Source organism: Balaenoptera physalus (genome assembly GCF_965194825.1).
Source record: "Balaenoptera physalus genome assembly, chromosome: 8".
Taxonomy (NCBI): domain Eukaryota; kingdom Metazoa; phylum Chordata; class Mammalia; order Artiodactyla; family Balaenopteridae; genus Balaenoptera; species Balaenoptera physalus.
The window spans coordinates 60437552-60451549 of record NC_138887.1 but is presented as its reverse complement, the minus strand read 5'-3'; the positions used below and the strand labels follow the sequence as shown (position 1 = coordinate 60451549).

Sequence of the window (13998 nt, the reverse complement as noted above, 5' to 3'; positions counted from 1 at the left end):
TCCAGATCTAAAAAACTCCTGCTGAGTGTGCCTGGCTCACATTCCTTCAAAGTGTCTTCTTCCCCCACAGAAGCTGATATTTTAGATGATCCCCTTATGAGTCCACCTCCTGGAGGTCCACAATCGGGAACTGCTACAGCCCCCGGTTCTGACGGGGGACAGTCTTCCAGATGGTCTACGCCTAGCGCTCCACCTGGGCTGCTGGAAATCCCGCCACCTTATCCCTCCAGCCCTGTCCTATATCCTCCGTTACCAGAGGTGAGTCCTGCCAGAACTACATGAAGAGGGGCTACCTACCAGCTTCCCAATACCAAACTCTGTCCCTTAAGGCAGCAGTCCCCAGCCTTTTTGGCACCAGGGACAAACATGGAAGACAGGTTTTCCATGGATGGGGGCCAGGGGGGATGGTTCAGGCGGTAATGCCGCTGATAGGGAGCTTCGCTCACTCGCCCGCCACTCACCTCCTGCTGTGCGGCCCAGTTTCTCACCGGTACAGGTACCAGTACCGGTCTGCGGCCCGGGGATTGGGGACCCCTGCCTTAAGGGAAGGACCAGCTGGTGACAGAGGAACAATTAGAGTCCATATCCCTTTTCCTATGGCTGAACTAGCTACTTGAAAAGAGAAATTTGGACATTTTTCTGAGGATCCCAGTCAGTTTGTAGAGGAATTCACCAAGCTGACAATGCCCTATGAACTTACTTGGGGGGGACACACAGGTCCTTCCTTCTACCTGCTGCACCTTTGAAGATAAAAGCCGGATCCTTGGTGCAGCTCAGGCATATACCAATGAACTGGCAGCCCAAAATCAAGCTCTCTACCTTACTGGAGGGGATGCAATCCCTGACCAAGACCCCCACTGGGACTACCAACAGGGAGGCAGATGGCTTGAATGCAAGAGCCACATGATAACTTGCCTCATAGAAGGGATGAAAAGTTGTGTTGTTAAGTCTGTTAATTATGACAAAGTCAGAAAAGTAACACAGGGAAAAGATGAGAATCTGCCCCTCTTCCAGGCTGCCTGGTGGAAGCCTTTAGAAAGTATACCAATGTTAATCCTGACACCCCTGAAGGGTAAGTCCTAGTAAATACCCATTTTGTCTCTCAATCTGCCCCAGACATAAGGAGACAATTACAGAAGACAGCTATGGGACCCCAAACCCCCATAAATCAGCTCAAGGACTTTGGCCTTTGGAGTATTCAACAATAGAGTTAGGGTTGAGGAAACAAAAAGGATTCAGGGACAACAGTGAAAGGCACATAACTGGTGTCAGTCCCTTCACCACCTCAGGGTTACCCTCCCTTACAAAAGCCTATGATGAAGGCAGGATCTAGAAAATCTGGATCAGAGCCACTGCCCCGCCGAGAAGGGACCTATTTTAAATGCAGCCAGGAAGGCCTCTGGAAGAACGAATGCCCCCAGTGTGGAAAAAGTCCACCGAGACCCTGCCCCATATGCAAATGAGAGGGTCACTGGAAGGTGGACTGCCCCCAGTCCCAAAGGGGACTTGGGGGTCCAAACCCATAATGGCCGAGAGGACTGAAGACTGACAGGGCCCAACCAAACCCTCCCTGGCTGCCAAAAGACACCTGGTCATTTCCCGGGAGGAGCCTCGGGTAATCCTTGACGTGGCACATAGGGAAGTTGGTTTTTTTTTATTAGATACGGGGGCCGCCTACTCTGTGCTGACTGATTTCCCTGGACCCTTGTCTTCACAATCCTGTATAATAACAGGGATTGTTGGATGGCCCAAAGCCAGGTGACTCACACACCACCTGCAGCTGCTTACTAGGAAGTTTTATCCTTGCACACTAGTTTCTGTTCATGTCTGAGTGTCCCATCCCCTTGTTGGGGGGATTTGCTCACTAAATTCCAGACAGTAGTTCAATTTGGAGACCCTCTCAGAGAAGGGACCCACCAGGAGAAACAACTGCTCTTAGCCATGGGAGTCTGCCTCAGTCACAGATCAGAGGAGGTCTCCCTTCCACCTCATACTGTTTCTCAAGTAAACCCCTCTGTCTGGGACACTGAGGTTCCTGGCGGAGCTACTAACGTGCCCCCAATTCAGATTTCATTCAGATCCAGTGCTGATTACCCATGGAACAAACAGTATCCCTTGTGGCCCGAGGCCCAACGAGGTATCCAGCCTTTAATAACCAAGTTCTTAAAATATGCTCTGTTATCCAATCTCTGTGCAATACCCCCATTCTGTCCATAAAAAACCAAAGTAGCGAACACAGGTTTGTTCAAGACCTGAGAGCTGTTAATGAGGTAGTAGTTCCATTTTACCTGATAGCCCCTAATCCATACACCGTACTGACCCAAGTCCAAGAAAATGCCAACTGGTTTACAGTGCTAGACCTAAAGGATACCTTCTTTTGCATTCCCCTGCACCCAGACTCCCAGTACCTCTTTGCCTTTGAGTGGACAGATGCAGACACTCATAACACTTCGCAGCTAGCCGGGACTGTGCCGCCCCAAGGCTTCAGGGATAGCCCTCACCTGTTTGGAAACGCGTTAGCAAAGGTTTGCCAGGTCCTGAACCCAGCTACTCTAATGCCGGATCCCCCATCCCAAAGGTCCCTCATTCACTCCTATGCAGAGACTATTGAACAAGTTTATTCCAGTAGGCCAGACCTCAAGGATGAGTCCCTGAACAAATCTGATGCAAAATGGTTTACCGATGGAACGAGTTTTATACATGAAGGGGTGAGAAAGGCCAGCCTGCAGACAATTGTTGAGTCTGGAGCTCTACCCTCTTACACTTCTGCCCAAAAGGCCGAGTTGATTGCCCTGACAAGAGCACTCCAGCTAGGAAAGGATTCCAAGTATGGATTCCTAGTACTACATGCCCATGCTACCATATGGAAAGAAAGGGGACTACCAACAGCCAAAGGATCCCCTATAAAACAGGCAGAAATTCTAGAACTCCTAAAAGCGGTCCAGTTTCCAAAGAAGGTTGCAGTTGTTCACCGCAGGGGTCCCCAAAGGGGCCGTACCTCCCTTATAAGGGGAAATGCCCTGGCAGACAAGGCTGCTAAGACGGTAAAGAACAGCCAGTTCTACAAGCTGCAGCTCTCATACCCGACAGTCCACCCTTCCCAACGGTGCCATCTTATACACCTGAAGAACTCAAGTGGGCTAAACGTGGGGGACTGGAAAGAGACCTCTCCAGGTGGCTGACAAAAGATAACAAGCTTTTCTCTTCCTGACTTACCTCGAGAGAGTGGCATGGACATATATACACTACCAAATGTAAAACCGATAGCTAGTGGGAAGCAGCCGCAGAGCACAAGGAGATCAGCTCGGTGCTTTGTGACCACCTAGAGGGGTGGGATAGGGAGGGTGGGAGGGAGGGAGACACAAGAGGGAGGAGATATGGGAACATATGTATATGTATAACTGATTCAATTTGTTATAAAGCAGAAACTAACACACCATTGTAAAGCAATTATACTCCAATAAAGATATTAAAAAGATAACAAGCTTCTCATTCCCGGGGCCAAGCAATGGAAAGGAATTAAGCACTTCCACAAATCCTCCCACTTAGGGTGGGACTCCCTATTCAAACTGGTTACTCAAGTGTTCCTGGGTAAGGGACTGTCCCAAACTGTTAAAAATGTCACCAGAGCTTGCAAGCTTTATGCCCACAATGACCCAGGAGGCCACCCCATACCTCTACCCCTAACTAACTCAGCTCCTACAACATCGGGGAACCTATCCAGCAGAAGACTGGCAAATGGACTTTACCCAAATGCCCCTATGTAGAGGATGAAAATACCTATTGGTATTCATAGGCATCTTACAAGGTGGATAGAAACTATCCCTGCTAGAACTGAAAAGGCAACAGACATATTCAGATTTCTGCTTAAAGAGATAATTCCAAGATTTGGGTTACCCAAAAGCTTACAGAGTGATAACAGACATGCCTTCACTGCCCAAGCTGACCCAACAGGTTTCCTCAGCTCTGTGTGTTAACTACTACTACCACTCTTTCTGGAGGCCTCAATCTTCAGGCAAGGTAGGAAAAAGCAAATATTGTACTAAAAAGAAAGCTTGCTAAGCTATACCAAGAGACTTCAGAAACCTGGGTTTCCCTCCTGCCTGTAGCCCTTCTATGGACCAGGATGGCCCCAAAGGGAATTTTAAAACTTAGCCCATTTGAAATGACCTATGGGAGGTCCTTTTTGATTTCAGATCTCATTTGACGAGGAAACCCACAAATCAGTCTCCCACATTCTCAGCTTGAGCCAAGTTCAAAGGGCCCTCCAAGAATATAGGAACAAAGTGCTACTCACCCCTACAAAAGAAAACGTTGAGGTCTCCATCCAGTCAAGGGACCGTGTCCTACTAAAAACGTGGAAGGAAGGGTCCCCTGAGGACCAGCTACAACCAAAATGGAAGGGATCATATCAAGTGTTACTGAGTACCCCAACTGCTGTCAAGCTATGGAGGGTTGGGTACATCCATCTGAAATAAAACCTGTATCTTCTAAGTCCCAAAGGGAACCAGAGGGGACCTGCTCCTGCGAGCCAGTGGAAGACCTCAGATACCTGCTCAAGAGAACAGATAAGTGACTTCATGTGGCCGTGCTGGGTTGGCCTAGTATTCCTTGTGTTTCTATCATGCTCTTATTCTGCCGCTTTTCAGAACCCCCCTCCCCCTGGTAAACATCTTCTTTGCCCCTGCTGGGTCTGAAAAAAATATATAGTAATACGATGTTGAAAGCCATGATACTCCTGGTAAGACTTCTGACAATGGTCGTGTCCCAGGGGAAATGGGAAAATAATGCTTGAGTAAACATATCTAAAATAGTTGCCTGGGGAGAAAAACTAGTTAATTGTTGGGTCTGTCATAAAAACCCTAGCTTACAACAAACATTACAGGTACAAATAGGTACATACAACAAGGGTATTATCAATTCAAACACATGGAAAACAAAACCTCCACTGATTTGAGTGCAATAGGCAATACCCGTCAGGCCCAACACCTTGCCTACGACTGACTCCTTTTAAAAGAGTGACTTACAACTTTTCCATTAATCATGGCTACTTTTGTTATTCAGAAAACCAGTCATGCTTCCAATGCCACTACACCTCTGGTTCTCTTGGGTATGATGAGCCTCTTTGGAGAAATCCTTGGCCACCAGATAATATCACCATGGTGTTTTGGAACCTGGACCCAAACTGCATTCCCAGGAATGCCTCCACTCTGTGCACTTATAATGAAGACCAGACCCAAGGTGCCTTAGAGGATAGGGATGGAGTGGACTAAAAGTTGGGCTAGAAATTGTTGGGCTCTATGGAAGTGTTGGGTAAAAACCTCTTACTACACCATCTCATCTAAGCCAAGGGCATGGAATACTCCTGGACTTAACTATTTTGAATATACTAATGGCCCCTTGTACCCGTATTGTGATCATAACTTGTCCCTTCCATAGATCTGGACAGCTGCTTCCTTGTTAAATTCTTCTCTTCCCAGATCTCTTGTTGCACCTTCAGGATATGTCTGCATATGTGGCGTTCCCCAAAATGAGGGCCCAAAGACAAGGGCACGTCAGGGAAAAATTGGTCCCTATGTGAACGCTTATCCTTATGTTGATAATGTGTTGCATGAGGGAGAATGTATATTAGGACATTTGTTTCCATTTACAGTCACAATACATAATAATACTCAATACCATCCCAGGTGGGCCATCATATTTCACATTGGCAGGAATAGGACTGACAGGGGGATTAGCAGCTCCATGGGGAGGCTTTGCCTACTACGAGGTAACCTAGAAAATCTAACCAACACTTTCGAGAGCCTAGCCCTGACCACCGGAAATGCCCTAAATAGGCTTTCAGCTTCTTTAAACTCACCAGGCAATGTGGTGGTCATGGACAATTGGCCTTGGATTACTTGGTGGTGGAGCAGGGTGGTGTTTATGCAGTCATAAACAAAATCTGCTGTACCTATGTTAATAAGTTGGTCCAGATTGAGATGGACATCAAAAAGATTTATAAATAAGCATCATGGTTACACCGCTATAACCAGGGGTGAGACTCTAATGCCATCTGGTCCACCATTAAGAGTGGCCTCCCTAGCCTTACTTGGTTCCTGCCCCTCCTGGGCTCAGTAATGGTCATATTCCTATCCTTCTCTTTGGACCCTGCCTCTTTAACCTCTTGGTAAAGTTCCTGTCTTCCAGGTCTTTGACAGTTCCACATCAAAATGATGGCTCTGCGAGGATTACTGCCCATAACTGCTCTCTGACTCAAAACAAGAAGCTGTCCTGCCTCTGGGACCCCTAGACCAGGCAACCAGAGATTTTTACTCACTGACAGGCAGGCAGGGTTGATGCCCCTGCCCAGCCCTGAAGCAGCTATAGAAGACGGACCATGGCCCTTCTACTTCCCAGAAAAATATGGAAGTAAAATCTCTGAGGGGGAAATGAGACAGGAGGGAAAGGGAAAGGACACAAAGCCTAGAAATGAAGAAGGGGCTCAGCTGTTGGGATGTAATAAAGACCAGCTGGAACCAGCTGAAACCCAGGTGGCTTTGAGAATAGTCTGGTCATTGACCTTTAGCTCATTATACCCTCATTGTCGTACTAAAAAACAACCCCCTTATGCCATGGAAGTTCCCAGGAGGGCCATAAAAGGCCAAAAAGTGGGCAGTGGCCTAATCCCTGGGAAATCTCTACCCTAACCCAAAATAACAAGACTATTCCTCCCACTCATTAGCCTATGAAATTACTTAGCCCATGAAAACCAAAGACCCCATACTCCCGGGCCACTCTCACTTTCCCATGCCTTGGGGCCACTCCTCTCACTTTCCAAGATGGTCCAAATTCTGCTTATGGAATGTCTATCTCTCTAAATAAACTTGCTTTTCCTTTACTTTGGCTCGCTCTTGAATTCTTTCCCCATGAAGCCAACAATCTTCACTTGGCAGTTTGTCCTAAGGACTCCTGCATGTCCCAGGATGTGACATTCCCCTCTCCTACAACACCAAGACTTGTCATCAGTGTCCCAAAGGGGAGGGTCACAGTCAGCACCTAGATGAAGACTGATTAGAAGCTGGACCCTCACTCACCAGCTAGGAAAGTATGTAGTTAAGCCCCAGGGAGAAACTAGGAGATGAGCATTTTTACCTGTTGTATCTGCACTGTGCCCTGGTGTACAGCCACGGGGTAGTCGGGGGTGGGGGGGTTCCTGCACCTGTTTAAAAATTGCTTATTTGTTTGCTACAGTCCTTTGGAACTTGGGAATGCAAACCCTGTTGACTATCAGAGCTAGTTGATTTTGAGGCCAGTCCCTTATGGGGTAGCTGCAAAAGGTGGAAAACCAGAAGTGTATACAAGCTCCTTCTAGGAAGGTACTGGTGACTTGATTGTATTGTTGCAGTGTGCCAGAGGGGGAAGGCAGGGGTAATGTCACCAGCCTCCCTAGTCTCTGGGGAAGGATTGTAGCCAGCCCCTCCATGTTTGCTACATTCGAAGTTTGGACCCTCAGGCAGCAGTATGCAGTTAGACCCCTTCCAGGGAGAGATTGGGAGATGGGCATTTTTGGGGGCATTTTTTTGCCTCTTCTCTTTGTGCTGAGCCCTGGGGGAATAGCCACAGCAAGTGTTCACATGCCCATTAAGAACTGCTTTTTCATTTGCTATAGCCTTGTGGGTCTCCTGGACATGAGCCTTATTGGCTTCCAGAGATAGATAGATGTTTGGGGGCACCATACCTCTGTGGGAGTCTCAAAATTTGGCACACTGGATGTGCAGTAAAAAACTTCCACTCTTCAGGGAGAACCTGGGAGTTGAGGGTTCCCTCCCATTTGTATGGCACTGTGCTTGGGGTAGGGGTTATGGTGAGAATGTGTCTCATCTTTTCCTATCCATTTTTGTGTGGGTATTTTCTCATTCAGTCGATGTGTAGGAGTTACTCAGCTAGTTTCTGGATTTCTTTCAGAGGAAATTACTCCTTGTGTAGCTGTACATTCATTGCATTCCGGGAGGAGGGAAGTTCAGGGCCTTCCTATGTCATCATCTTGGTCGACCTTTCAGCATGCCCTTAGTTGCTGTAATTCATTTTTATATACTTCTAAAAAGTGAGCATTCTACATTTGTTGGGTATGGCATTGTATTTATATCAGTTAGGTCAACTTTGCTAAAGATTTTACTCAAAGACATATGCAGTTACTGATTTGTTGTTGCTTTTTCTATCAATTATTAAGAGGTATTTTACCATCCCCCACTGTGATGGTATATTTATCTCTCTTTTACGTTCCTTCAATTTTTGTTTCATACATTTTGAAACTACATTTTAGGTGCACATATATCTGTACTCTTACTAGGGAAATAAGTATTTTGTCAGTTTTCTCATGCTTAAAATAAGACTTTAATATTGCCCACATCATAAGGCTGTTGTAAGGATTAAATTAGTTAATATACTTGAAGCCTTTTGGAGATTTTCTGTTGTATATTAAGTAATATATTTTTGTTTTCTATGTTCTTAATTGATTAAGAATGTTTTTTGTTTTTTTGTTTTTTTTTTTCAAGGAAGCACTTGGGAACAACTGGAATATATTTTTAAATTAAAAAAAAATAGGTACATGTATAAGCAAATAAATTGAAGAAAGCTTAGAAAACGAGTCATAAAGCCAGTTGACAGAAATAAGGCCAAGTATATCAGAAATGAAAATGAATGAATCAAATTACACTCCTCTGGCTAAAAAAAAAAAATAAAGATGAAGAGATATATAAAATCTCTAAACATGGTACCTCAAAGAGATACTTTAAAAAGTTACCTGAATATACAATGGAGAAAAGACAGACTCTTCAACAAGTGGTGCTGGGAAAACTGGACAGCTACATGTAAAAGAATGAAAATTAGAACCATTTCTAACACCATACACAAAAATAAACTCAAAATGGATCAAAGGCCTAAATGTGAGGCTACACTGCAGAACTCTTAGAGGAAAACACAGGCATAACACCCTCTGACAGGGAGCTTTCCAAGATGGTGGAGGAGTGGAAGGACGTGGACTTCATCTCTCCCCACAAACACATCAAGAATACATCTACAAATGGAACAATTCACACGGAGCACCTGATGAACACTAGCAGAGGATATCGGACACCTAAAAGGACAAGAAAGATCCCCACGTAACTGGGTAGGATGAAAGAAAGACGGGAAAAGGAAGAGGAAAGGAAGCAGGATGGGACCTGCCTCCCTGGCGGGTAACTGGGGAGAGGTTCCTGCATCGGGAAGCCTCCTCACTGCAGGAAGATCAGCTGGGAAAGAAGGGGAGCTTTGGGGGCTCAGAGGAGAGCCCAGCAAGCAGTCTGTGGCAGGCAGGACAGAGTGAGACCTACACAGATGGTCTGTGCCACAGTCCTGCATGCCACAGCCTGAGACATGTGTCCACCGGTGCACATGGGGGCTGGGGGCTGGAACGTGGGATTTGGAGAGCAGACCCAGGGAGGAACCGCTGTTGGCTGTGAGGAGACGGCCTGAGAGGTCGGGAGTGAGGAACTCTGCAAATGGGAATGCTTGTGGAGGAAGCACAGACCACCACAGAAGCAAAGCGCCATTGTTGAGTGACACGCAGAGGGCTGGGCCACCATTGCAGCCTCTCTCCTCACACGCTGGCCGCTGCCTCCACGGGCACTAGGGAGGGCTCACACCAGAGCTGGCTTGCGTGCCCCTGCCATCGCTTCCTTGCCCCCTAACCTCGCCTGAGCAGCCCGCTCACCCTGATCACCAAATGATATGTTCAATCACTACCCAGCACCCTCCTACTTGGGTGGCCTGCTCGCTGTGATCACCGCCCAGGCCCCTTCCTGCCTGATGGGCTTGTGTGCTCTGGCAACTTCTGGAGCAGACTCTGGTGGGAGGAACACACACATAGGTGGGGCTGAAACCACAGCTGAACCCCAGGAGCCATGTGACTAAGAAGAACTGAAACCTCTTCTCATAGCTGCAGGAACCGTGAAGTTACACCCCTGTGAAGGCTTCCTAAATTCAGCATCTGTGAAACATCTGAAAGGGCAAGTGCTCCAGCAGCTGAGGTGGGTCTGGCTTAAGCAGCTGTGGGCTTTGTGGACACATATGTACATGGTGGGGGTTGGGCCAGGCCAGACTCTGAGCTGCCTCCATAGCTCCCACAGCAGGTCCAGGTACACAGCTACTGCAGACCTGGGACGTGACCTCAATGGATCTGTGCCAGTGGCCTGGTGAAAAAACCACCTGAGAGTCACCAGGGCAGCATACCCACACCAAGGGTGAGACTGAGAGCAGTGCCAACAACAGGATTTTGTGAGCCCACACAATGGGTGAAAGGGGACACAATGGAGCACATTCACAGCTGGTGAACAGCTCCAGAGGAGGAATACTCAGTGGCTTCACTCCCAGTGGAACTGCTCTAATCCCACCTACCTTGCACTACAGATCAGAAATACAGCTAAGAAACAGATCTGAGGGCCTCTACTCCAATAACTAGGGAGCAGACCCCACCCCTGACAGGGCAGTGACAACGACAGAGCAAAGGGGAGGTCCTCAATATCCAGGGCAGGCTCTGGTCACCACAACACCAGTCAAACCCCCTATGAAGGGGATAATGGCACAAGCCTCTGGAGCAAACTCACCCACGAGGGGGCAGACACCAGGAGCAAGACGAACTATGATCCTGCAGCCTGCACAAAGGAGACCACAAACACAGTAATTTTGACAAAATGAGATGACAAAGAAATATGTTGCAGATGAAGGAGCAAGATAAAGACCTACAAGAACAATTAAATGAAGAGGAGGTAGGTAATCTACCTGAAAAAGAATTCAGAATAATGACAGTAAACATGATCCAAGAGCTCTGAAAAAGAATGGAGGCAAAGATCAAGAAGATACAAAAAATGTTTAACAAAGACCTAGAAGAACTAAAGAACAAACACAGAGATAAACAATACAATAACTGAAATGAAGAATACACTAGAAGGAATCAATAGCAGAATAATTGATGCAGAAGAACAGATAAGCAAGCTGGAAGACAGAATGGTGGAAATCTCTGCTGTGGAAAACAGTAAAGAAAAAAGAATGGAAGCAAATGATGGCAGTCTCAGAGACCTCTGGGACAACATTAAACATACCAACATTTGAATTGTAGGGGTCCCAGAAAAAGAAAAAACAGAGAAAGGGCCCGAGAAAATATTTGAAGAGATTATAGCTGAAAACTTCTCTAACATGGGAAAGGAAACAGTCACCCAAGTCCAGGAAGTGCAGAGAGTCCCATACAGGATAAACCCAAGGAGGAACCTGCCAAGACACATATTAATCAAACTAACAAAAATTAACTACAAACAAATATTAAAAGCAACAAGGGAAAAGCAACAAATAACATACAAGGGAATGCCCACAAGGTTATCAGCTGATTTTTCAGCAGAAACTGCAGACCAGAAGGGAGAGGCACAATATATTTAAAGTGCTGAAAGGGATAAACCTACAACCAAGATTACCCTACCCAGAGCTCTCACTCAGATTTGACGGAGAAATCAGAAGCTTTACAGACAAGCAAAAGCTAAGAGAATTCACCGCCATCAAACCAGCTTTACAAGAAATGCTAAAGGAACTTCTCTAAGCACAGGGGGAAAAAAAAGAGGCCACAACTAGAAACAAGAAAATCACAAAGGGGAAAGCTCACTGGTAAATGCAAACATGGAGTAAAAGCAGGAAATCATCCATACACAAATATATCAAAACCAGCAACCATGAGGAGAGTAAAAATGCAGGAAATGGGAATTGCCTTTGAAATTAAGAGACCACCCGCTTATAAGAAACTTGTATATATCTACAGACTGCTTTATCAAAATGTCATGGGAAATGCAATACAAAAATCTACAAAAGATACACACGCAAAAAAGAAAATGCAGCCCAAACACAACACTAAAGATGGTCATCAAATGACAAGAGAAGAGAACAAAAGAGGAAGGGAAGAAAAACGACCTACAAATACAAACCAAAAACAATTAAGAAAATGGCAATAGGAACATACATATCGATAATTACCTCAAATGTAAATGGATTAAATGCTCCAACATAAAGACAGAGACTGGCTGAATGGATACAAAAACAAGACCCATATATATACTGTCTATAAAGGGCCCACTTCAGACCTAGGGACACATACAAACTGAAAGAAAGTGAGGGGATGGAAAATGATATTCCCTGCAAATTGAAATCAAAAGAAAGCTGGAGTAGCAATATTCATATTAGATAAAATAGACTTTAAAGACTGTTACAAGAGACAAGGAAGGACACTACATAATGATCAAGGGATCAACCCAAGAAGAAGATACACCAATTAAAATATATATACACCCAACATAGGAGCACCTCAATATATAAGGCAAATGCTAACAGCCATAAAAGGGGAAATCGATAGTAACACAATGACAGTGGGGGACTTTAACACCCCACTTACACCAGTGGATATATCATCCAGACAGAAAATGAATAAGGAAACACAAGGCTTAAATGACACATTAGGCCAGATAGACTTAATTGATATTTACAGGACATTCTATCTGAAAGCAGAAATACACTTTCTTCTCAAGTGCACAAGGAACATTCTCCAAGACAGATCACATCTTGGGTAACATGTCAAGCCTCAGTAAATTTAAGAATATTGAAATCATATCAAGCATCTTTTCCATCCACAAAGTTATGAGATTAGAAATCAACTACAGGAAAAAAAAAACTGTAAAAAACACAAACACATGGAGGCTAAACAATATGTTACTAAATAACCAACGGATCACTGAAAAATCAAAGAGGAAAATCAAAAGATACCTAGAGACAAATAACAACAAAAATATGATGCTCCAAAACCTATGGGATGCAGCAAAAGCAGTTCTAAGAGGGAAGTTTATAGCAATACAATCTTACCTCAGGAAACAAGAAAAATCTCAAACAACCTAAACTTACACCTATAGCAACTAGAGAAAGAAGAACAAACAAAACCCAAAGTTAGTAGAAGGAAAAAATCATAAAGATCAGAGCAGAAATAAATAGAGATGAAGAAAACAATAGCAGAGAGACCTTCAAGATGGCGGAGGAATGAGACGTGGAGATCACCTTCCTCCCCACAAATACATCAGAAATATATCTACATATGGAACAACTCCTACAGAACACCTACTGAACGCTGGCAGAAGACCTTAGACTTCCCAAAAGGCAAGAAACTCCCCACGTACTTGGGTAGGGCAAAAGAAAAAACAAAAAAACAGAGACAAAAGAATAGGGATGGGACCTGCGCCACTGGGAGGGATCTGTGAAGGAGGAAAAGTTTCCATACAATAGGAAGCCCCTTCACTGGTGGAGACGGAGGTGACGGGGGGGGGAAGCTTCAGAGCCATGGAGTAGAGCACAGCAACAGAGGTGCAGAGAGATTCCCGCACACAGGATTGAGGCTGACCAGCACTCACCAGCCCGAGAGGCTTGCCTGCTCACCCGCCAGCCAGGACGGGTGGGGGCTGGGAGCTGAGGCTCGGGCTTCGGAGGTTAGATTCCAGGGAGAGGACTAGGGTTGGCTGCATGAACACAGCCTGAAGGGGGCTAGTGCGCCACAGCTAGCCGGGAGGGAGTACGGGAAAAAATGTGGACCTCACTAAGAGTCGAGAGACCATTGTCTCGGGGTGCACAAGGAGAGGGGATTCAAAGCACCACCTAAACAAGCTCCAGAGATGGGCGTGAACCACAGCTATCAGCGTGGACACCAGAGACAGGCATGAAACACTAAGGCTGCTGCTGCAGCCACCAACAAGCCTGTGTGAAAGCACAGGTCACTACCCACACCTCCCCTCCCAGGAGCTTGTGCAGCCCGCCACTGCTAGGGTCCCATGATCCAGGGACAACTCCCCCAGGAGAACACAAGGCGCACCTCAGGCTGGTGCATCACACCAGCCTCTGCCGCCACAGTCTCGCACCGCATTCCGTACCCCTCCCTTCCCCAGGCCTGAGTGAGCCAGA

At 46.0% G+C, this 13998-nt stretch overlaps 1 protein-coding gene and 1 long non-coding RNA gene across 5 annotated transcripts in view; both read left to right on the top strand.

Annotated features, from left to right (window-relative positions):
- LOC309665474 (uncharacterized protein) overlaps positions 1 to 6880 on the top strand; it is a 110210-nt gene extending 103330 nt beyond the window's left edge. For 2 of the 4 annotated variants that reach the window (XM_082472051.1, XM_082472050.1), the window contains one exon: positions 71 to 6880. In XM_082472051.1, coding sequence (XP_082328177.1) covers positions 2097 to 3182 — 1086 coding nt within the window. In that variant the 5' untranslated portion in view covers positions 71 to 2096 and the 3' untranslated portion in view covers positions 3183 to 6880. The remainder of the gene's footprint in view (positions 1 to 70) is intronic. The other 2 variants (XR_014266427.1, XM_082472052.1) reach the window with 2 other exon arrangements.
- Positions 1 to 13998, top strand: part of LOC309665608 — a 174791-nt gene that overhangs the window by 127306 nt on the left and 33487 nt on the right. The window contains exon 2 of the long non-coding RNA XR_014266571.1: positions 8504 to 8513. This is a non-coding gene — a long non-coding RNA (uncharacterized lncRNA). The remainder of the gene's footprint in view (positions 1 to 8503; positions 8514 to 13998) is intronic.